This window comes from Dendrobates tinctorius, unplaced genomic scaffold (genome assembly GCF_039654945.1).
Source record: "Dendrobates tinctorius isolate UK_male_01 unplaced genomic scaffold, ASM3965494v1 ptg000250l, whole genome shotgun sequence".
NCBI lineage: Eukaryota > Metazoa > Chordata > Amphibia > Anura > Dendrobatidae > Dendrobates > Dendrobates tinctorius.
The window spans coordinates 27107193-27131193 of NW_027361917.1; the positions used below are offsets into that span (position 1 = coordinate 27107193).

The 24001-nt window shown below is 47.3% G+C and overlaps 1 protein-coding gene across 2 annotated transcripts in view; it reads left to right on the forward strand.

The window, feature by feature from the left end:
* Positions 1–24001, forward strand: part of HEATR5B (HEAT repeat containing 5B) — a 103581-nt gene that overhangs the window by 6481 nt on the left and 73099 nt on the right. For both annotated transcript variants that reach the window (XM_073557592.1, XM_073557594.1), the window contains exons 3-12: positions 27–238; positions 5435–5543; positions 6166–6309; positions 6978–7149; positions 11226–11383; positions 12112–12361; positions 13676–13831; positions 13917–14167; positions 14882–14993; positions 16584–16736. In XM_073557592.1, the coding sequence (XP_073413693.1) occupies positions 27–238; positions 5435–5543; positions 6166–6309; positions 6978–7149; positions 11226–11383; positions 12112–12361; positions 13676–13831; positions 13917–14167; positions 14882–14993; positions 16584–16736 (1717 nt within the window). The remainder of the gene's footprint in view (positions 1–26; positions 239–5434; positions 5544–6165; positions 6310–6977; positions 7150–11225; positions 11384–12111; positions 12362–13675; positions 13832–13916; positions 14168–14881; positions 14994–16583; positions 16737–24001) is intronic.

Sequence of the window (24001 nt, forward strand, 5' to 3'; positions counted from 1 at the left end):
CTATATAATGTCTATTTTTCTTGCAGACCGACATCAAAGAAAACCAGAAAAAACTTGTGGAGCAGCTGACTGGGCTCATAAGTAGTTCCCCCGGGCCACCTACACGCAAACTACTAGCCAAGCATCTCGCCACTCTCTACAGCATTGGAGACACCTACACCGTGTTCCAAACACTTGACAAGTGCAATGAAATGATAAAAAGCAAGGATGACACTGCCGCCTATCTGCCAACCAAACTGTAAGCCTCCTGCCATTGGACGCGCCCATAGCAATCCCTATGGCATCAGTGTTGTGCAGCAGGGTGCACATGTACATCCAGTGCAGGGAGGTTTATTAGGGGGTTTGCCTCTTTTTCCTTTTTCGGTTTGTGTCTGATATTGTGGCCCAGCTCTATGGATGTGAATGAGGCTGAGCTGCAGTACCACACACAAAAAGGTGTAGTATTAGTTTCCACAGAAAGAGGACATGTTTTTTGTAATTCTTTCCCATCTTTTTGAAGGTTTTTTTTTTTTTTTTTTTGGGGGGGGGGAATTCTATGAAAGTGGTCTATAAACCGGGAAAAACAAAACTTTTACTCAGTTGTTAAATGTCCCACCAGTCTTGCTGGCCAAACATTACAGTCATCATTCATTTGACCCTGCAGCCACTTTGATTGCACGTTCGTCATGTGGCTGCTTGGTCATATTGGTCATGTAATTGATGTACATGGCATCATTGCTGTAGAGTTGTTAGGGGCTACCAGAGTGGCAGTGATAGAGCAGCAGGGGACTTAATAAGTGTATATCGTTATTGCTTAATGGGATCCTGTTACCTAGAAATATGCTTTTTACCTGCAGACATAAGGTTAATATACAGGTAAATAGCGGTATAATGCTACCCAACCACCTTACTGAAAGGGTGGCTACCGGGAGAAAATGAACGTGTTTCCTCCTGGGAGCCACCAGCTTTCAGTCATGGGGGTGTATTATATTTTTTGCTTCTAGGCTACTTTCTTAAAGGGGTGGTCCGAAATCCAAATTCCTTTTCATCCTAAATCCCTGTCTATTTAGTGCCATAATTAAACTATTTTCTAATATACTTGAATTAAAAATTCCCTATCCTTCCTTAACTAAACTATGTAACTGCTTTTTTTTTTTTCCTAGTTCCTTTTTGATAACACTTCATTTGAGAATCTCAGTGTAAATGAAGCGTCATCAGGGGGTGGAGGATTTAGTCACTGCCACAGCCTCTGCCCCCTCCTTGGAACAAAGTGTTATCAATGACAATTGTTTCAGGGGCTGGGCTAGTCCCAGTGCAATGTGCACAATGACAGTGCGCTTTCTGTTGCCGGCTCAAATCAGCAGTAACAAGCCAGCAACAGAGCTCATTGTCAGAATCATAGAATCATAGAATCGTAGAGTTGGAAGGGACCTCCTGGGCCATCTGGTCCAACCCCCTGCTCAAAGCAGGATTCGCTATATCATCCCAGTCAGATGTCTGTCCAACCTCTGTTTGAAGACTTCCATTGAAGGAGAACTCACCACTTCTCGTGGCAGCTTGTTCCACTCATTGATCACTCTAACTGTCAAAAAGTTTTTTCTAATATCTAATCTGTGTCTCCTCCCCTTCAGTTTCATCCCATTGCTTCTAGTCTTTCCTTGTGCAAATGAGAATAAAGTTGATCCTTCTGCAATGTGACAGCCCTTTAGATATTTGTAGACAGCTATTAAGTCTCCTCTCAGTCTTCTCTTTTGCAAACTAAACATTCCCAAATCCTGCAACCTTTCCTCATAAGACAGGGTTTGCAGACCGGTCACCATTCTGGTCGCTCTTTTCTGAACTTGCTCCAGTTTGTTGATGTCTTTTTTAAAATGTGGTGCCCAAAACTGGACACAATATTCCAGATGAGGTCTCACCAAAGAGGAGTAGAGGGATATAATGACTTCACGTGATCTAGACTGTATGCTTCTGTTAATACATCCTAGAATTGCATTTGCCTTTTTTGCTGCTGCATCACACTGTTGACTCATATTCAGTCAGTGATCTATTAGTATACCCAAGTCTTTTTCACATGTGCTGTCACTTAGCCCTATTCCTCCCATTCTGTATATGCTTTTTTCATTTTTATTGCCCAGATGTAGTACTTTGCATTTCTCCCTGTTAAAAACCATTCTGTTAGTTGCTGCCCACTTCTCCAGTTTATTTAAATCTTTTTGAATCCTCTCTCTCTCTTCTCTAGTATTAGCTATCCCTCCTAGCTTTGTGTCATCAGCAAATTTAATCAGTTTACCCTCAATTCCTTCATCTAAATCGTTGATAAAGATGTTGAACAATACAGGGCCCAGGACAGAGCCCTGTGGTACCCCACTTGAGACATTCTTCCAACTGGATGTGCAGCCATTTACGACCACTCTTTGTGTCCGATCACTAAGCCAGTTATGAATCCACCTAACAGTTGCCTTGTCCATTCCATACTTAGTCATTTTTTCAATAAGGATTGTATGAGGGACTTTGTCAAATGCTTTGCTGAAGTCAAGATATACTATATCTACAGCATTTCCTTGATCCACCCAATCAGTGATACCGTCATAGAAGGAAATTAAGTTAGTCTGACATGACTTATTAGTTACAAACCCATGCTGACTCTGTTTAATCACTTCATTCTTATCCAGGTATTGACATACATGTTGTTTAATAATTTGTTCAAAGATCTTTCCTGGTATAGAAGTCAGACTCACCGGCCTATAGTTGCCTGGGTCCACCTTCTTCCCCTTTTTGAAGATAGGAACAACATTTGCTCTTCTCCAGTCTTCTGGCACTTCTCCTGTTCTCCAAGAATTTTCAAAGATTATGGAGAGGGGTTCAAAAATTTCTTCTGCTATCTCCTTCAGTACTCTGGGGTGTAATTCATCTGGACCTGGAGACTTGAATTCATTTAGGTTAGCTAAGTGTTTCCTCACTATCTTTCTGTTTATAGATATCCTGGATTCTTCTATTCCCTTAATAGGACAGTGAATAACAGTTGATGTTACATTTCCTTTCTGAGAGAAAACAGATGCAAAATAGGAATTTAAAAGTTCAGCCTTCTCAACATCCTGTCTTACCATTTCATTATTTTCATCCTGTAAAAATCCTATAGCATCTTTGACTTTTCTTTTACTTTTGACATATCCCCAAAATCCTTTATTATTGCTTTTGACATGTCTTGCAAGCCTCAATTCATTTTCAGCTTTAATAATCTGATTTGTGCCCTGCAGGTTCTGCAGACAGCATTATATTCTTCTTTAGATATGCCTCCCTCTTTCCATTTTATAAACATTTTTTTCTTCCTTTTTAGCATGTGCTTAAGTTCTGTGTTCATCCATCCTGGTTTCCTTAAATGCTTCCTATTCTTCCCTCTTTTCGGAATTGTTAACAATTGTGCTTTGAGAATTTCATTTTTCAAGATTTCCCATCCTTCCTGGACATTTTTGTCTTTAAGGATATCCAGCCATTGGATCCCTCCAATTCTCTTTCTGAATCCCTTAAAATCTGCCTTTCTGAAATCTAACCTTGACGTCTGAGTCTTCACAGGTCTTCCGCCTCTAGTTATCCAAAATTCTAAAATAGCATGGTCGCTACCTCTTAGGGTCCCAGCCACTTTTACCTCCTCAACCATTTCCTCCCTGTTTATAAGGATTAGATCCAAGGTAGCAGTTCCCCTTGTTTTCTCCCCTACCTTTTGGAAGATAAAGTTGTCAGCAAGAGAGGATAAGAATTTCCTTGACCTGTTAGTTTTGCCTGAGAGAGATTCCCAACAAATGTCTGGATAGTTGAAATCTCCCATGACAACTATGTCATATTTTTTGGAGAACTTGGCCATTTGATGCATAAAGAGTTCATCCATATCTTCAGCTTGCACAGGCGGCCTGTAGTAAATGCCTACAATGGTGTCCTTTCCATTGTTCTGTCCTTGTATTCTTACCCAAACAGTTTCCACAGAACTCCCAGTCTCTGAAGCTTCAATCTCTGTGCAGATATACGCATTTCTAACACCACTTGCGGAGGCAGAATACCTGGCGTGAAGAGACCAGTGCTGCCCTCGCAAGTGGTGGTCACTGCCACAGCTTCTTACCTCCGATGACACTTTGAGTATCCTGGCATGCACTGGGATTCTCAAACGAAACGTCATAAAAATAGAAGTAGGAAATTATAAAGAAAAGCGGGCAGAGTGGTGGCTCAGTGCTTGCAGCGCTGGGGTTTTGGATTCAAATCGCACCAAGGACAACATCTGCAAGGAGTTTGCGTGGGTTTCCTCTGGGTTCTTCAGTTTCCTCATACAATCCAAAGACATACTTAGATTGTGAGCCTCAATCTGACCTGGGATTTCGGACCACCCCTGTAACATCTCAGCCAACCCCTTTAATCCTATTTTAAAGTTAGAGCTAATTTCATGAGAGAGCTTGTTCTAAATTTTCTTTATTTAAATGGGGACAGTGTGGTTCTTACTAGGAGGGTCTGTGCCGTGTTGAGGTGCTGATCAAGAGCCATTGTCCTGCTGGGGAACGTTAGCATTACATGGCTCCTAATGAGATCAGCTTTGTCATTCAGCAACACAGAGAATTTCCATTTGAGAAGAGGGAAAGTAAACTTTGGCAATAAAGAGTCTTTAGCTCATTGAAGTCACAAAAATCATTCTAAATTAGCATGGACGTATTTGAGCTGAAGCCATGCTGGTCCCTTATTTCTGCCTCCGGAGTTACTCAGCATTTACAGTATTAGCTATTTAGTATGTAAATCCTCATGTATCATGCAAGCGCTGTCTTGGTGTTTTTTTTCCCACTGCATTATCAACATAAAACCCAAAGAAATGGAAACACAAGACAAATACTTATCCAAAATATAAAAACCTACTTCAAATTTAAATAAAAAAATTCCAAAAAAATCTCTGAGTACATTAGAGGCAAAAAGAGCGCCCGAGAGAGAGATATATACAAAATATTACATGGGTGGAGAAGAAAAGTCACATATAAGTAGGTAGGTAGGCACCGAACAGAGAATGTAAATACATGTATTTGATCAGAAAAGTCATTGCATAATGCAATCAGATCATAGATGGAAACCATAAAAAAATTATCCAGAAATTAAAAGACTAAATAGTCATAGGGAATAGAATAAGAATTCTCAACCTACTCAGAGTAAACCTGACAAGCGTTTCGCAAATGCTTCATCTGGGGCATTATTCTTTATGTCATCTTGTGTTATGTGTTTACATTTTGGATAAATATTTGTTCTGCTTTTCCATTTTTGTTTTATTATTTTGTGATAGTCATGGGTAAACAAGGAATGGTACTAATGGCAGCTGATTAGGAAAGTAAAATGATGATCCCTAGCATAGTCGGTTACATGCAGTGTAGATACAGTAATCCTTTTTACGTCATGTATACTTTTTAGTAATATTTTATGTCTACTGTAGGGCTGCAGTTGCTTGTGTGGGAGCCTTTTATGAAAAGATGGGAAGGATGTTGGGAAGCTCATTTCATGAAACTGTGAATAATCTCCTAAAATCTCTAAAAAGCGCAGAGGTAAGTGCTGTGCACCTGTTCAGCTGTTTAGTAATATAATGTCCTAAGTTATGAAGGCACAAGCTCAGTACATTCCCATGTGTGGGCAAATTCCTCATCATCGCTCTGTGGATGCACCAGCCCCAGCAGTGATGGATGGTGCATGAGATTTCAGACATCCGGAGGGATCATGGAACCGGAAAGGTATGTCAATCGGGGAGAGTAGGGGAGTACCGAAGAGGAAGGGGCAGGGTTACCAATTGTAGCCATGATTTTTTTGAGTTCTGGTTTCTCCAAAGTGTTTCTAAAAAAAATGTTGGCTAAAGTTGTCCAGAAAAAATAAATATGCTTCTTCTTCAGCACAAAAAACTCATGATTGCACCCTTAGGGTGAGAACATATGGTGTGGCTTACTGTGCTGCCGAAACGCTATCCACCAACAGGGACCAAAGGCATCACAATTTTGTTACAAAATCGTGCGTTCATTGGCCACCACAGGCGTTGGGCATAGACGCGGCTGTGTGTGTCCAGCCCTACAATGTGGTCTCTCCTTTACAATAAGCTAAAAAGATAAGTTGCTGTCTACTTGTTGTTCAGAAACTTTTAAGAAATCGATGTTTAACCCTTATTTTGGCAATTCACAGGGGCGAAGTGAAATCCTAATGAGCCTTCAAAAAGTTCTTAGTGGTCTTGGAGGGGCTGCAGCTTCCAGTCACAGAGACATTTACAAAAATACACGATCCCTTTTGACAGACAGATCCATGGCTGTTAGATGTGCAGTCGCCAAGGTAAGTCAGTGTGTATTGTACCTTGTCCTGGTTTCTCCTCTGTAGATATAAGTGATTATCGATTCAGGAGTGCTCTTTGGTTACTGGGGAACTGAATAGAAACGAACCACATAGGTTTTAAATGGGCCTGGCTAAGCCACAAACACAATTAACAGGACTGGTCGATTGTTACTCTAAGGGTATGTGCACCTAATATATTTTTCAGATGGGTCCGCTCTGTCTATGGGGAGCCCAAAAAGACAGACTGAAGATGCCTGGCTTTCCTTTTAGCGTTAAAAACAGCACAAAATCCACTGGCTCAACATAAAAACTCAGTAAATGACAGTTCAGCTTAAAAATTTTGTAAGCGATAAGCATCATTGTGATTACCGGCTGTAGAGATTAAAATCACTCTAAGGCCACATTCAGTATTATACATCAGTATTTGACCTCAGTTATCCAAAGCCAGGAGAGGAACAATCAAAGGAAAAGTATAATAGAAACACGCCACCACTTCTGTATTTATCACCCACTCCTGGTTTTGGCTTACAAATACAGGTGTGAAATACTGACCAAATACCGAACGTGTGCACCTGGCCTTGTTGTGACCTTTTGAAGAATGTAGGTGTCATGTCTTGCGTGGATTTGCAGGCACATGTGAGCTAATAACACGTGCTATGTTTCTGCAGTGTTTGCTGGAGCTTCAGAGTGAGGCCGTGTTTATGTGGACAGCGGAGCTGGAGAATGTAGCCACATTGTGCTTCAAGGCGCTAGAGGGCTCTAACTATGGGGTCCGGGTCGCGGTATCAAAACTCCTGGGAACAGTAATGGCTACTGCTCTAATGCCAAAACAGGCAGCAGGTAGGTTTTCCACTAAGAATCTGATGGCACGTCATTGTGACTGTTATACAATCTATTCTCTTTAGAAGTCTCATTTATCGGCTGCTGGAACATAAAGACGTGGATTATAGGGGTCTACCAGTCTGTTTAAAAAATTGACAGCAGGTAAACAGTAAGCTGTGCACGCTCCGCTTCAGTGCTGCAGTTCCAACAATCTCTGCTTTTGTAGCAGTGATGACATCTCGATTACCAGCATCCTGATCCTGCAGCCAATCAGTGGTTAGGTGACTGGCGGTAGTGATGGCAACCGGCGTAGACCATCAGAACGGCAGCACTGGAGTGTGAACTGGATTCCTAGGGCTAATATATTTTCTTTTCTCCATAGCTTCATTGGGGGACACAGAAACCATGGGTGTATGCTGCTGCCACTAGGAGGCTGACACTATGTACAAAAAAAGGTTAGCTCCTCCTCTGCAGTATACACCCCACCGACTGGCACTAATTTCCTCACTTTAGCTTAGTGTCAGTAGGAGGTGGACACAGGTCTTTCATTAGACCCTTATCTACCTCAGTGTGCGTAGTTTCTTTGCAGGTTCCGGAGGGATACGGAGTGAACAGTCACATCCGTACTCCCACAAAGAGACTATGAGTACGGCGTGTACTGCCACCCCGTATCCTCATAGCTTTCCACGGCAGGACCAAGAGCCCGAGCACGGATGCGTGTCAGGCGATCCACCTGGTCCTCGCCCCCCCGTCTCCCACCCACTCGCCCACCAGAGCCTGTCGGTCTGGAAGAGACGCGGACCTTCTATCAAAGAGACAGGATCATGATAAGGTACATTGCTGAGGGGTAAGTATGGGACCCCGGAGCATCAAGCCCTTGCTATCCCTGCCTCCCACGTCTCCCCGGCTGCACCTTTCTTTCTCATTTGTCCTGCCATGCTGCAGGCCCGGGTACCTGGCGGAGCAGGCGCCCTGAGTGTCATGTCCACCAGGTGTCACGGCTCCTTTAAGCAGCCTCTTCCCTGCGTCCCCCTCACCTCTCCCCGGCTGCACTTATCTTGTTTTTGCTCAGCAGCCGGGCGGCAAGTATGGTTCCATTGCGGAGCGATCGCAGCGTTACCTCCGCGCCGCCCCGCGCTTCCCGCCAGCCGCCGCATCTACTCCAGGCCCCGGCTTCTATTGCGGCCTTGTTCGGCGTCGCGGCCACGCCCCCCGCCTTTTTCCTAGGCGGGCTTCTCTCCCGCCCGTTCTAAGCCCGCCCACCGCTCGCTCCCTCTCATTCTAGGCCGCCCTCCTCTCTCTCCCTCCATCCTTTTGTCCGGGTCCAATCCACCCTCTGGAGCGCTCCTTGAACGAGTTAGACCTGGTCAGGGCCATGAAGGTCTACTTGGCTAGGACGTCTCACTTGCGGAAGACAGACTCTCTTTTCATCATTCCAGATGGTGCGCGGAAAGGTCAGCCGGCCTCCAAGGCTACCATTGCTCACTGGATCAGATCAGCAATCTTGGAAGCCTACCGGGTCAAGCATCGAGTGCCCCCTCCTGGAATTAGAGCTCACTCTACCCGGGCAGTGGGTGCCTCCTGGGCGGTGCACCACAGAGCTTCTGCGCAGCAGCTCTGCAGAGCGGCTACCTGGCCTTCGATCCACACGTTTGCCAAATTTTTCAAGGTCCACACCTACGCGTCGGCGGTCGCCAGCCTAGGCAGAAAGATCTTGCAGGCGGCGGTGGTGAGTCCGCTGACCTGATGGCAGTTTGTTTCCCACCCCAGGGACTGCTTTGGGACGTCCCATGGTTTCTGTGTCCCCCAATGAAGCGATGGAGAAAACAGGATTTTTGGTTGCTTACCGTAAAATCTGTTTCTCGGAGCCTTCATTGGGGGACACAGCACCCTCCCATATTCTGTAACTTCTGTTCTTATGTTTGTTTGTTGATTACAGTTGAGTTGTCTGTTCTGTTTTCATTCTGTTTTGTTACTTCTCCTACTGCTTTCTCACTAACTGAGGAAATTAGTGCCGGTCGGTGGGGTGTATACTGCAGAGGAGGAGCTAACCTTTTTTTGTACATAGTGTCAGCCTCCTAGTGGCAGCAGCATACACCCATGGTTTCTGTGTCCCCCAATGAAGGCTCCGAGAAACAGATTTTACGGTAAGCAACCAAAAATCCTGTTATTTTCTTTACTCCCCAAGGCAGCTTTATATACAAGTCAGAAACTCACTTTACCAACCTTAAAACTTACAAATCCTTGTATGATATTTGATATATTAGCAGCATAAATATTCCTGAACATTTTAATAAGCTTAATTGTTATATATTTAGTACAGAACCTCATTTCTCTGCTACCCCAGAAAATCTTGGTTTCCTCTATGGCTCCACTCTGCGTATGGCTCCTATTCAGGCACATTCTAGTAATAAGGTGCTGTATATATCAAAGTATGATACTAAAATATTCCTGGTTTTATGCTGCTGGATTCATAGAAAGAGTAGGTAGATTTAAAGCAGAGAGATGAAAAGGCAGATGAATATGATTGGAGATTTACATCTGTATTAATTAATCACTGATGCATACAGAAGGCAATAGCCGAAACGTGCATCGGGGTGCCTGCCACTTTCCTGGGGACCACATTAAGTGTGTCTATCCAGCAGCTTGATAGTTATTGTTAGCGCGGGTGGTCAGGAGCGGGAACTCCGAGAGTGGACCCTCTGGACCGTGGCACCGAGGGGCCCCGGGCGAGCTGCCAGGTGGAACCGACCCCTATACAGGGACCGTTAGGAGCAGGCCCAGGGGTTCGAGTACCACGGTAGCCGGTACCGAGAGGGGCGGCTCAGGATGGACCGGAGTAAGACTGAGACTGGAGTTGGACGGCAGGAGCACTGAAGACAGGACTGGAGTAGGACGGCAGGAACACAAGGCAGGGCTGGAGTAGGACGACAGGAACACTGAAGGCAGGACTGGAGTAGGTCGGCAGGAACACAAGGCAGGACTGGAGTAGGACGACAGGAACACTGAAGGCAGGAGTGGAGTAGGTCGGCAGGAACACAAGGCAGGACTGGAGTAGGTCGGCAGGAACACAAGGCAGGACTGGAGTAGGTCGGCAGGAACACAAGGCAGGACTGGAGTAGGTCGGCAGGAACACAGGTAGCGGGACTGAGAAGCTGCTGTGAGGAGCAGCCGAGACAGGAACTGCAGCAGCAGTGTGTGCACGATGGAGCGAGGCCAGAGTGTCAGGAAACACAACGATCAGGCGCCTCCCTCAGGGGGAAGCGGCCTGATATGGCCCCGTCTGGTCAGCCATTGGTGCACAGGTGCTTCCGGGTTAGGGCACAGCCGGAGCATAAGAAGCAGGAAGGAGGCGCGGCCGCGGCCTATGGCGCATGCGCATAGCGTGCAGGGAAGGCATCGGTCGCGGACCTGTCACAGGTGACCGCCGCGGCCGTCGGGTGGAGAGAGGCTGCGGCGTGGGAGCGGAGGGCGACTGCGGCGTGGGAGCGGAGGCCGGGTGAGTATGGCGGAGCGGTGTAACAGTTATTAGCCTGGCTACTCCATGTTTGTTATTTTTTGCCTCTATTAGAGATGATAATAATTGCTGTCTTATCTAATCTATAGATGAGAATGTAGTATTTTTTGGGCTGATGGTAGCCATACACAATTATCATTGAGGTTACCTTCTAATTTATTGTGACTTCCCACACTATATTTATATGTCTTTGCATGTTATATACCCTTTCTACTATTGTATTATCTTGGTATACCATTGTCTTTCTCCCACAATTTTATATTACCCTTTGATACTGTTCCTATTGTTGGATGTCTGTCCTCTCTTCTTCCTTTGTAAACCCCCCTCCACCTTTGGTTTGAACTTTAATAAAGTACATTTTTTAACAATGCGTATTATGGACTCTCTGGCCGGCTTTCTTCTATTTTAGTTAGATTACCATTGTAGATAAACATTTTTCAGCTTTCATGTAAGGTCTGTGTGATGACCCAGACCTTCATCTATGGTTTCTTGATAGGCTTTACCATTGAACATTCTGACATCTGTTGGACATGAGTCCAACTTATATTTATTAACTATTTTATTTTAATTACTAAAGTGATGCGTCAGAATGTGAAAAAAGCCACATTAGAGGAGGTACTGGAGCTGATGGCAACCGGATTTCTGCGTGGAGGTTCTGGATTCCTTAAAAGTGGCGGAGAAATGCTGAAGGGTGGAGGATCTATTAGTAGAGAAGTCCGAGTTGGCGTTACACAGGTTAGTAAAAGGCTTCCACGTGCATGGCTATTTGTTTGTTAGGATCTGGACCCTTCCACGTGAGTGGCAGATGTTTGAGCCTTTACACCAGGGATATCCAACCTTTTTAGCTATGATGGCTACATTGTCATATGAACTTCTCCCATACCATGTGAGACACTTATGGCAATGTACAATGTATAAAATGTACAAGCTATAAATATTTGATAGATCCAGGTTCCTTTTGTGGAATTCCAACTATCGGTAGAATAGGAGTCCTCATCTCCCCCAGTCATTACTGTCTCTCACCGTTAAAGTTTTTACAGTACCTACAAGCTATGATGGAGATGGCCACTAACTCATATACTCCTTTATGGGGCACTAAACAAGGGTCATGGGACCTCACTCTCCTAATTTATAGGTGGCCCAGAAATTGCTATAAAGTGCTCCATTAATGCTTGCCCGTCACAACTTGTGAGCTGTGCGTCACTCCTCTGGTCTCGGACATGGAAACTACATGTGAGAAATCATACACAAATATTTTCATTGCAAGATTGGTGGGGGCCACACAGAATGGAAAAGCAGATGTGCGCATTCACATTTGGCTAACTTTTTAACTATTCGACTGTTACCGTATGTCATATCCACTTGAAGAAAAGGGAGTGGACAGTAAAGAATATGAAAAGACTAAAATGAGAGAGCATTTGCTTCCTTTGCTGATGTTCTCTTCTCTTGTCCTTTTGTCATAGGCATATGTGGTGTTTGTCACAGCATTAGGAGGACAATGGCTGGAACGTAATTTTGCCACGTTTCTCTCCCATGTACTTGACCTCGTGTCACATCCTCGTGCTACACAGACGCACGTGGAGGCCGTCTACTCCAGGAGATGCGTGTCCTTTATCCTAAGAGCCACGGTTGGCAGTTTGTTAGGAGAAAAAGCTCAAAATGCAGCAGCTAAAGAAATATGTCAGGCTATCGCCAAGCAAATGAAGTCTGTCGGTAAGAAATCTACAATTATTACATTCTCTAATGCAGGCTTTCTCGTATGGCGCGACCAGAAACGTCAACCCTTTCAGTACAGTGTTTCGTCCATTACCCTTATTTTTCGGACTATAAGACGCACCGGACCTAAAGACGCACCTAGGTTTTAGAGGTGGAAAATAGGGAAAAAAATATTTGAAGCAAAAAATGTAGTAAAATATTTGATAACATAACATACTATTATATGTAGTGTTATTATATATAATACTATGCTATTATGTTGGAAGCTACGGGTAGAAGATGGTGCTGCGGGACCAGTGTGGTGTCTGTAAAGTACTATATGAAGACGCTGGAGGGTGAGTATAAGAATGGGGGCACAGAACTTATATTTAAAGCACCACTCCAGCTCTGAAAAATAACGCTGGAGTGCTGCTTTAAGATCCCATGGGAGAACGCTAACTCTCAGCATGTCCTGCAGATCCTATGGCATTCTGGGAGTTATAATTCACCACAGGAGTGGCAGAGTGCTTTTTTATGTGTTGTAATTAATAAACTTTTAATTAAGTCTTACTTGTACAGACTGTGCTCACTGTGCACAGTGCAGGTCCTGCAGCCAGCCATGCTAGAAAATTGAAAGTCTCTCTCTCTACAGCTGACAGGACCTGTAGTGAGGCAGAGAAGGGCTGGAGCATCACATGACCGCACAGAGCCTCCCTCCCTTACCTCACCACAGGCTTTGTTTCTAGTGCGGTGTCTGCAGGACCTGATGACATAATGAAGAGGGAGGGCTCTAAGCTGTCATGTGATGCTCCATCCCCCCTCTTCATTACGTTACATAGGTCCTATGTGGGAGCACTCAGCATCAGCAGAAGCCCGCGCTGTGCTGTCAGGTATGCGGCGATCCCTCCTGTGGCACCCTGCTCCTGCCCCCTCCTCCGCTGCTGGAATCCGGCGCTGGGGAAACCATGTGGGCCCGCTGTTTAAGTGAAGGAATATTTATTTGCTGCTCCCGTCCCACTGCTCGGCACTGACTGGTGGGCGGGGAAGCGGCTAATGAATATTCCTTCACTTTAAGTATCGGGACCACGCGCTTTCTCCAGTGTTGGATTCCTGCAGCGGCGACATTTTTCTGCCTCCTGCGAGTACGATCCCACTCCGCAGCTGCCCCACTCTCCACATGTTATATTCGAACCATAAGACGCACCCCACACTTTCTTCCCAAATTTGAAGGAAAAAAAGAGCGTCTTATGGTCTGAAAAATACGGTATATCTAATAATATTACACAGCAGACATAGAACATTCATTTTTTTTTATATTTGCCTATTTTCCAGAGGCTGTTGTAAATGATGTCAACAATGAGAATAAAGTTGGTACAGCGGATGTGTCTGCCAGTCAGCATGTAATGGTGTGTGCTCTTCAGGAGCTGGGAAGCCTTGTACAAAGTCTGAACTCTACGGCATCTCCTCTGATACAGGAGCCGTCCATAGGTAACTGCTCAGCCCCGTGGCATGCATATGTTCTTTATACCTTGCATACATAACCACTTTTGCTCCATCTCTGTTTTATACATAGGGCTCCTGGATACTGTCACCTCTGTACTGCTTCACCCCAGCATGGCGGCAAGGCTGGCAGCTGCATGGTGCTTGCGGTGTGTTGCTGTGGCACTACCCTTCCAGCTCACTCCGCTCTTGGACAGATGTGCAGAGAGACTTAATAACCTAAAAAATTCACCTGAAGCTGTCAGTGGGTACAGCTTTGCTATGGCTGCTCTGCTTGGAGGGGTACATCAGTGCCCCTTGGGTATTCCTCACTCCAAAGGAAAGGTAAGAAAATTGCATCTTACCCTATTGTAGAGATAAAAGGTTACTTAAATATGCTTTGTTCCGTATTTCAACAGTCTGGGTCATAAGTTCTTGTTGGGATAATTAACACTGTAATTTCAGTTCATTGTTCCTGTGGCCATGTTAGAAGTTTTCATATAATGGTCCCTGATAATACTATGAGATCACTACTCCTATTTGTGACCCTATTTGCCAATAAACTCCCAAACTTTTAATAAACAAGTATTTTTGATTGATGGGATTGTTTTCCAAAATTTTTATTAACTTTTGAACTTTCATTAGGGAGGGAATTGATGTGATTGTGCCTGGTTATGACATGGGCTGGATTACTTGTCCAGCCAACAACACTTTGTTTTGTATGACCAGCTTATTAATAAAGCCCTAAACAATGCTCACGATTTATGGACTGAATGCATTGACTAGAAGCTCATTACTGTCCTTATGAAAGGAAAGAAAAATGCTTCCGTCTCAAGTAATTCTGCACTGCCTGATCAGGTGGATTCATTGAAATTAGTGATTGAATCTAATTGATATGGACAACAGCCCCAGTGTTCTTTGCCCAAGCTATGATGTCTCCTACATTGTATCTTAACACTGGTAGATGTATTTTTTTTATACAGTGTATATCAATACATGCCTATAGTTGAGAATGAAGACCATCTTATATGAGAGCATTTTTTCCTTCTCCTTTTATAGATGGTAGTGAGTATAGCTGAGGACCTGCTCCGCACAGCATCGCAGAACAGCAGGCTTTCTCTGCAGCGCACACAGGCCGGCTGGTTGCTTCTTGGCGCTCTGATGACCTTGGGTAAACACACTCTGGCTTCTATGCCATCAGCACTTGTATACCAACTAAAGTGACTCTCCACCATGGGACTGAAATGTGACCATATATCTCAAGTATAGTTGCCCTACCAGGTGCCATTTGCTTCCTGCTATTTCCTCTGCCCAGTTTGGTGCTCCATATCTCCTGCCTCGAGGTGGCCAAATCAGTGGCAGTGGTCAGTGTAGACCTCAATTTCAGTGTCTTTCTTATTCCTTACTAGCTGAAGAGCCCGGCGTTGCCCGGGCATAGTACCTAACTGTGGGTCCCGCTGTCTTCCTTAACATCCCCGCTCTCCACCCACCTTCCCGTTCTATCCCTCCGCAGCCGCGCTCTACATCCATGTCCGGTGTCCCTCCACAGCCCCACTCTCTTCTTCCACAGGCCTGCTCTCCCGCCACAGCCCCGTTCTCTTCCTTCACAGCCCTGCTCTCCCCGTCCACAGCCCCGTACTCTCCCTGTCCACAGCCCCGTTCTCTTCCTTCACAACCCTGCTCTCTCCGTCCACAGCCCCATTCTCTTCCTTCACATCCCTGCTCTCCCGCTCTCTCCGTCCACAGCCCCGTCCTCTTCCTTCACATCCCTGCTCTCCCGCTCTCTCCCTCTACAGCCCCGCTGTCTTCCTTCCTCCACAGCCCCGCTCTCCATGCACCACACGCGGTGACGCCGGGACCAGGAGAGAGAGGTGCGCAGATTGTTCGTTCGGCCGGAGTGGCTGAGCTGGGTGGAGCTAGAGCGGAGCTGCAGCGCATGTGATTGGGCAGCCTGCGGGGGACATGAGCTAGCGCGGGCGGCCGTAGTGGGCAGAGCTAGAGCGGATCTGCAGTGCGTGTGATTGGGCGACCTGCGGGGGCGTGGCCTAGCGCTGTAGTAGGCCGCAGTAGAAGCCGGGGACTAAATTTAGGCCGGGAAGCTGCAGGGGAGAGGGGAGATAGCGCAGTTGGCGACGGGGAGCGCCGACTGAGCCGGGACAGGGCTGGGAGGGTGCCGGCACTATTCGGCCCCTGTCCTGAAGACTGTCTTCCTCACAGCCCTGCTCTCCATGCACTGTCCTGCTGTATCCGTCCTCAGCCCTGCTCTCCAACCGCGTCCCACTCTGCTGCTTCGTGATTGGTTGGTGTCCCACTCTGCTGCTTCGTGATTGGTTGGTGATACACATACACACATTCAGATTTATATATAGAGATACCAGGACAATTGTGCCTAATGATGCTGCGGCGGCCATGTTGGAAGCAGGTGGATGGAACGCTGATCTGAGCAGAGAAACAGCGGAAGGCAGATGGAGATGATCAGATAGTGTGACTATACACGAGAAAGGTATAGTCACTTTCAGTGCCAGGATATTGGGTCACTTTAAATGTGCAGCCAGACAGCCTTATAAATTGGACGATAAATTGCTGTCTGATTTATATGGCTGCCTGACTGCGCACTAATACTACTTGAGATTTTAAAAATGACTAATACTGGTTGTATAGTTTATACTTATTTGAACAAAAGTTTCAAACTCTTATCCAAAATGTATGCTATATTATATTGGCTCTGCAGTTTGCAATAACAGAGCACCTTATTCTCCAGGTCCCTCCGTTGTACGATACCATCTCCCTAAAATGCTTCTGCTATGGAGAAATGTCTTCCCTCGTTCCTTGAAAGAGTTGGAGGCTGAAAAGGCACGAGGAGACTCTTTTACATGGCAGGTGACCCTGGAAGGCCGAGCTGGAGCACTTTGTGGTAAAAATCTCTTCTTAAATGGCTGATTTCTTTGTGATAGCTAAGAACAACAATTTTCTTTATCGCCTCATTGGGGGACACAGAATACCATGGGTGTATGCTGCTGCTGCTAGGAGGCTGACACTATGCAAAACAAGAACATTAGCTCCTCCCCGGCAGTATACACCCACCGACAGGCACTAGGCACCTCAGTTTGTGCTTAGTGTCTGTAGGAGGCGGACCGGGATCTTCCCAGATCCGCAATTAACCTTTTCTTTCTTTAGGTGTTCTAGTGTGAACTTTTTAATTCTCTTGTCTTTTATTTTGCAGATTCAAGTCGGGAAACAGGGTGAATAGTCACTCTGCTTTCCCATATCAGGCGGCTGAGCGAGCAGTGTGGTGATCCCACATCGCAACTCTCAGTGCGCTGGCAGGACTTTGTCCCTTATCACCTCCGGGTGCTATGGGATGCGGACAGGTGGCTGGTCCTTGCCAAAAATCCCCCTCCTCACCCCTCTCTCGGGACAGGGCTGAGAGGAAGACGGCGATCGCAAGATTCCCCTCGCCATCAAGAGGTTAATGCCGTCTTCTACAGAAAGCGGGTACAGAGGACATGAGAGGCCCCTGTGGTCATCCTCTTCAGGGACTTCAGGTAGGTGCCTGAACGATCCCTCCAGCCCGCAGCATCCCCAAAAGGACACATTGGTGGGCAGCTAGACATCACCAGGAATTTGAATTTCCCGCCCCTCTCCCTGCCTGTCGGGCGCCGCTCTTACCAGCCGCGCGCCTCTCCACTCATGTTACAAGGATGAATACAGGGGTTTATTCTCTCCCTGTTTTTCATCGCTGGCCATTTTTTCCCACAGCTCTCCTGCGCGCCAGTACCTCCATTACAGGGACTTTCTCTTCTCCTCCTGGGCGTTTTAATCACGGGGCTCCGGCGCTGGTTTTTTTTACTTTCACTTTCGCTTTGTTGCCCGCTCTCAGAGCGCCTCCCCCTCTTTCTGAGCGCGCTCTCCTTGCGCCTTTTTTAGCCCATCACAGGGCTCCTCATCCCCTTCCTTCATCTCTGCTCCAATTGCGGCTCAGCCGCTAAGCTCCGCTCACCTCAGCAGGCATTTCCTGGTTCTTCGTTCCTGCTCTTCTGCGCTGCTTGGGGGACACTTCAGCGTTTCTGCTGCTCGCCGGAACTAGGTAGGCTCTGCTCTATGCAGAGATATTAGCCCTCCTCCGCAGTTCTTTCTCAATTTCCGCGGACATTCAGCGCAGTTTTTCCTTATGCCCAACCCTGCAGGGGATCTCTGTTTCAGGCCCATCGCTACTCATTACGCTTGTGCGCGCTGTAAAAGGAAGTGGGCTTCAGGTCAGCCATCTCCTTTCTGCCCGTCCTGCAGTCCTTCAGCTATGTCGGCCTCTCAGGAGCACACAGATCCCCGTGATGGGGGCACTTCTCCTCTCCCAGAATGGGCCGTAGCCATGTCTCAGTCGGTATCCGATCTGACCAAAGTTTCTCAGTCCCTGGTCCAGGTCCTAGAACGTTTGCCTCAGCTACCTTCAGCCACCGCTGCTCCGACCACCTCTCAGGGTGAGTCGTCCGCTCCTGACCGCGACCTTCAGAGGGACAGGCCAAATAGGATTTCCAGGAAGCGTCTCCTATCGGGCTCGTCTTCCAGTTCGCTAGGCCCGTCTGCTTCACCCAGGGGTCCGTCTCCTTCAGTGGACGACCTTGGGTCAGATGACGATCCACAATCAGGATCTAGTTCAGAAGCAGATGACATGTCTAAAACACGAAGTATGGTCGATAGTCTTCTTTCAGCCATCTTCCAAACCCTGGAGATTAAGCAGGATAAGCCCCTTCCTTAGGAATGTTCTGTCCCATTTAAACGGTCAAGACCTCCATCCAAAACCTTTCCAAACCACTACGAGTTTGATACTACTCTAGCCAAACATTGGGAGCACCCTGAGCAACGTTTTTCGGGCCGCAGGTATTTGGATGTTTTGTACCCATTTGAGGCTGATTTGCTTTCTAAATGGACCAAAGCCCCTGAAGTGGACCCTCCCGTTTCTCGGATAGCCTCTAAGACAGTTCTGTCCCTTCCAGAAGGTGCATCGCTTAAGGATCCGACGGACAGGCAGTTAGAATCCTTGGCGAAGTCTATCTTTCAGGCCTCCGGTGCCTCCCTCTGCCCTATTTTCGCCTCCTCCTGGGTAGCTAAAGTCATTTCGGCTTGGGCAAAAATTCTTCGTAGGGGCATCTTAGCGGCAGCTCCCCAGGACGAGCAGGCAGATCTGGCAGATCAAATTAATCACGCGGGTAAATACCTTTTAGCCGCCTCCTTGGATGCGGCCGGTTGTGTAGCTAGGGCTAACAGCAATATAGTAGCTGTACGCCGAGTTCTTTGGCTAAAGTCATGGAATGCGGATACCACCTCAAAAAAGTCGCTCACCAATCTGCCCTTCCAGGGTTCTAGGCTCTTTGGGGCCAAACTGGATCAAATAATTTCCGACGCCACTGGGGGTAAAAGTACTTCTCTCCCCCAGTCTCGACCAAGACGCTTCTTTAATAGAAAGGGTTTTCGGCCCTTTAGGCCTTTTCGTCCGTTCTCGTCCACAGAGAGATCTGTCCAGCAAGAGCGTCCTTCCGCTTCTAGGGAGCGAGAGCAGAAGAAACCTTCTTACAAGCCCGCTCCCCGCTGGAGATCTAGAGCACAATACTCCAGGTCCTCAGGTGCCCGTACCGGTAGGTTTGCCTCCAAGTGACGGGGCACCCCCACCTGGAAATTTTTCCAGGGTGGGAGGCAGACTTTCCTTTTTCGTGGACGCTTGGCTGTCGGTTGTCGACGACGCTTGGGTCAGAGAAATCATCGCATCCGGTTACAAGATCGAATTTTCTTCCCCGCCAAACAGGCGTTTTTTCCTTTCTCGTCCTCCAAGACAACGGTCCCACATTCCAGGTTTTTTTCAAGCCGTCTCCCTTCTTTCCGCCGGAGTGATTGTTCCCGTTCCCTCAGACGAACGGTTTTCAGGGTTCTACTCAAACCTCTTCGTAGTCCCGAAGAAAGACGGTTCCCTGCGGCCAATCCTGGACCTCAAATTGCTCAATCGCCACGTGAAGATTCTTCACTTCAAAATGGAGTCTCTTCGATCGGTGATAGCCTCCATGGAACCCGGAGAATTCCTCTGCTCTGTGGACATACGGGATGCCTATCTTCACATCCCTGTTTGCTTGCAACATCAGAAATATCTCAGATTTGCGATTCAGGACGATCATTACCAGTTCACAGCTCTCCCTTTCGGCCTAGCCTCCGCTCCCCATGTTTTCACGAAAGTGATGGCGACGGTCATGGCCATCCTTCGATCCAGAGGGATTCTCATCATCCCTTATCTGGACGATCTCTTAATCAAGGGCTCGTCCCGTCAAGACTGTCTCCTGAGTCTTCAGATAACTCTGGATACTCTCGACCGTCTCGGATGGTTAGTCAACAAAGAAAAGTCCATCCTCAGCCCCACTCAGCGTCTAACCTTTTTAGGCATGGAGTTCGACACGAATCTGGCCCGGGTGTTTCTTCCGAGGGAGAAATTTGGGGCTCTGTTCAAAGGGATTCGAGCCCTCAAACGACCAACGCCCATTCCCCTTCGATTCTGCATGAAAATCCTGGGGAAAATGGTAGCTTCCTTCGAAGCAGTGCCCTTTGCACAGTTCCACCTTCGTCCTCTTCAGCTGTCCCTCCTTTCAGCCTGGGACAAGACGACGAGGTCCTTAGACCGGCCAATTCTTCTCCCCCTCAAAGTGAGGCAATCCCTCACTTGGTGGACGATGTCTACATCAGTCCTACAAGGGAGGTCCTTCCTCCCGCTTCGGTGGCAAGTCATCACCACCGACGCCAGCCTCCTGGGTTGGGGAGCGGTTTTTCATCAGAGGACGGCTCAAGGACACTGGAACCCTCAGGAAGCTCTTCTTCCTATCAATCTGCTCGAGATCAGAGCAATCTTTCTGGCCCTTATTTGCTGGCAACCCCTTCTCGTCGGCAAGCCGATCCGCATTCAGTCGGACAACGCCACGGCTGTGGCGTACATAAACCATCAGGGCGGCATGCGCAGCCACCAAGTCATGTCAGAAGTGGCCAGGATTCTGCGCTGGGCGGAACGTTACGTCCCAGCAATCTCCGCCGTTCACATTCCAGGGGTGGAAAACTGGGCAGCCGACTTTCTGAGTCGTCAAGGCCTAGCGTCAGGCGAATGGTCTCTCCATCCCTCAGTCTTCGATCAGATATGCCAGCGCTGGGGTTCTCTGGACGTCGACCTCATGGCATCTCGAATGAACCACAAAGTTCCGCGCTTCGTAGCCAGGTCCAGAGATCCTCTAGCCGTCGCTTGCGACGCTCTAGTAATCCCGTGGTCCCAGTTCCAACTCCCTTATCTTTTTCCACCTCTTGCCTTGATCCCAAGAGTGGTCAAGAAGATAAAATCGGAAGGCGTTCCGGTAATTCTTGTGGCTCCAGACTGGCCGAGACGGCCTTGGTATGCGGAACTGGTGAACATGCTCGCGGACGTTCCCTGGAGACTTCCGGACCGTCCGGATCTTCTCTCACAAGGCCCCCTTTACCACGAGAATTCTCGGTCTCTGAATTTAACGGCATGGCCGTTGAGGCCACAATCCTAAGAGAATCAGGTTTGTCCAGCCAAGTGATTCAGACGATGATCAAAGCCAGGAAGCCAGCCTCTTCCCGCATTTACCACAGGTGTTGGAAGGCTTTTTTCCGTTGGTGCGACGATAAAGAAGTTTTTCCAATGGCCTTTTCCATTCCGTCCATACTGGGTTTTCTCCAGTCTGGTTTAGATTCGGGTTTGTCTCTCAGTACCCTGAAGGGCCAGGTTTCTGCCTTGTCTATCCTCTTTCAAAGAGAGCTCGCTTCTTTACCGCAGGTTAAGACGTTCCTCCAAGGAGTCGCTCATGTGGCTCCTCCTCATCATTCACCAATAGAACCGTGGGATCTCAATCTCGTTCTTGGCGCTCTCCAAAAGGCGCCGTTTGAACCCATCCAGGACATTCCTTTGTCACTTCTTTCATGGAAGGTAACCTTTTTGATCGCCATTACATCCATCAGAAGAGTTTCTGAGTTAGCGGCCTTGTCATGCCGTTCTCCTTATCTGGTGCTCCATCAGGATAAAGTCGTTCTCAGGCCCGTTCCTTCCTTCCTGCCAAAGGTGGTTTCCTCCTTTCACATCAATGAGGATATCGTTCTTCCATCTTTTTGTCCGGCTCCTTCTCACCCTCTTGAGAGGTCACTCCACAAGCTGGATGTTGTTAGAGCCTTGCGTGTCTACCTCGCTAGGACCGCTTCACTTCGTCAATCCGATTCATTGCTGGTCATCTCTGACGGTCACAGGAAAGGGCTTCCGGCATCCAAATCCACGATTGCTCGCTGGATTCGTTCTACCATTCAGGAAGCATACCGACTTCAGGAAAAACGGCCCCCTCCGGGAGTGAGAGCTCACTCCACCCGGGCTGTGGCAGCTTCGTGGGCCGTTCGACACCAGGCTTCGGCTCTGCAACTTTGCAGGGCCGCGATCTGGTCGTCCTTGCACACATTTGCGAGGTTCTACAGGGTTCATACCCAGGCCTCGTCTGATGCAGTTGTTGGTAGGAAGGTTCTGCAGGCGGCGGTGGCGCACCGGCCGACCTAAGCCTTTCCTTTTCTTTCGTTCCTTATTGCTGTTCCCGCCCTTGTGACTGCTTTGGAACGTCCCATGGTATTCTGTGTCCCCCAATGAGGCGATAAAGAAAGATGGATTTTTGGTTCTTACCACAAAATCTCTTTCTTGGAGCCTTCATTGGGGGACACAGCACCCTCCCTGTTTAAATTGTACCGCGTTGGGTCTTTGAGTCCCCTGTTGGGTTGGTACATATGTTTAGAGAGTTTCCGTTGCTTCTCCTACTGCTTTTGCACCAACTGAGGTGCCTAGTGCCTGTCGGTGGGTGTATACTGCCGGGGAGGAGCTAATGTTCTTGTTTTGCATAGTGTCAGCCTCCTAGCAGCAGCAGCATACACCCATGGTATTCTGTGTCCCCCAATGAAGGCTCCAAGAAAGAGATTTTGCGGTAAGAACCAAAAATCCATCTTTTGCAGAGCAATTAAATGTTTCTTAGATTTCCCCAGTTCGTATCTCAATATCCTCTACTGCTTCATCTCTTCAGGTTCAAGCCAATGGGAGTCAGACTCAGACCCACACCAATCTGATATTAATGGCCTAATGAAATAATTTATACTGCTCAAAAATTAAAGGGAACACTAAAATGCCACATCCTAGATATTACTGAATGAAATATTTTTATTTACTTCATAGTGGAATGCATTGAGAACTATAAAACATAAAAATGATCAATTTAAATCAAAATGAATATCCCATGGAGGCCTGGATTTTTAACATATTCAAAATCAAAGTGGAAAATCAAATTACAGGGTGATCCAACTTCAGTGGAAATGCCTTGACAAGAATATGATGCCCAGTAGTGTGTGTGGCCTCCACGTGCATGTATGACTTCCCTACAACACCTGAACATGGTCCTGTTAAGGTGACTCCTCCCAGCTGGATTAAAACATCAGTCAACTCCTGAACAGGCTGTGGTGCAACGTGGCGTTGGTGGATGGAACAAGACATGATGATTCAGGTCAGGAAACAGGCAGGCCAGTCCATAGCATCAATGCCTTCATCATGCAGGAACTGCTGACACACTCAGCCACATAAGACCTAGCATTGTCATGCATCAGAAGGAACTCGGGGCCCAGTGCACCTGCATATGGTCTCACAAGGGGTCTGAGGATCTCATCCCAGTACCTAATGGCAGTCAGGGTACCTTTGTCTAGCACATGGAAGTCTTTGCAGCCGTCCAAAAAAATGCCCCCCCACAACATTACTGACCTACTGCCAAACCTATCATTCTGGAGGATGTTGCAGGCAGCAGGACGTTCTCCATGGCATCTCCAGAGTCTCTCCCATCTGTCACATGTGCTCAGTGTGAACCTTCTCTCATCCATGAAGAGCATAGGGCGCCAGTTGCCCTGCATGGTGTTGGGCTGTAAGCACAACACCACCTTGTGGACGTCGGGCTATCATACCACCCTAATGGAGTCTGTTTCTAACAGTTTGAATAGACACATGGATGTTAGTGGCCTGCTGGAGGTCATTTTACAGGGCTTTGGCACTTCTCTTCCTGTTCCTCCCTGCACAAGGCAGGAGATAGCGGTCCTGCTGCTGGGTTGTTGCCCTCCTACTGCCCCCTT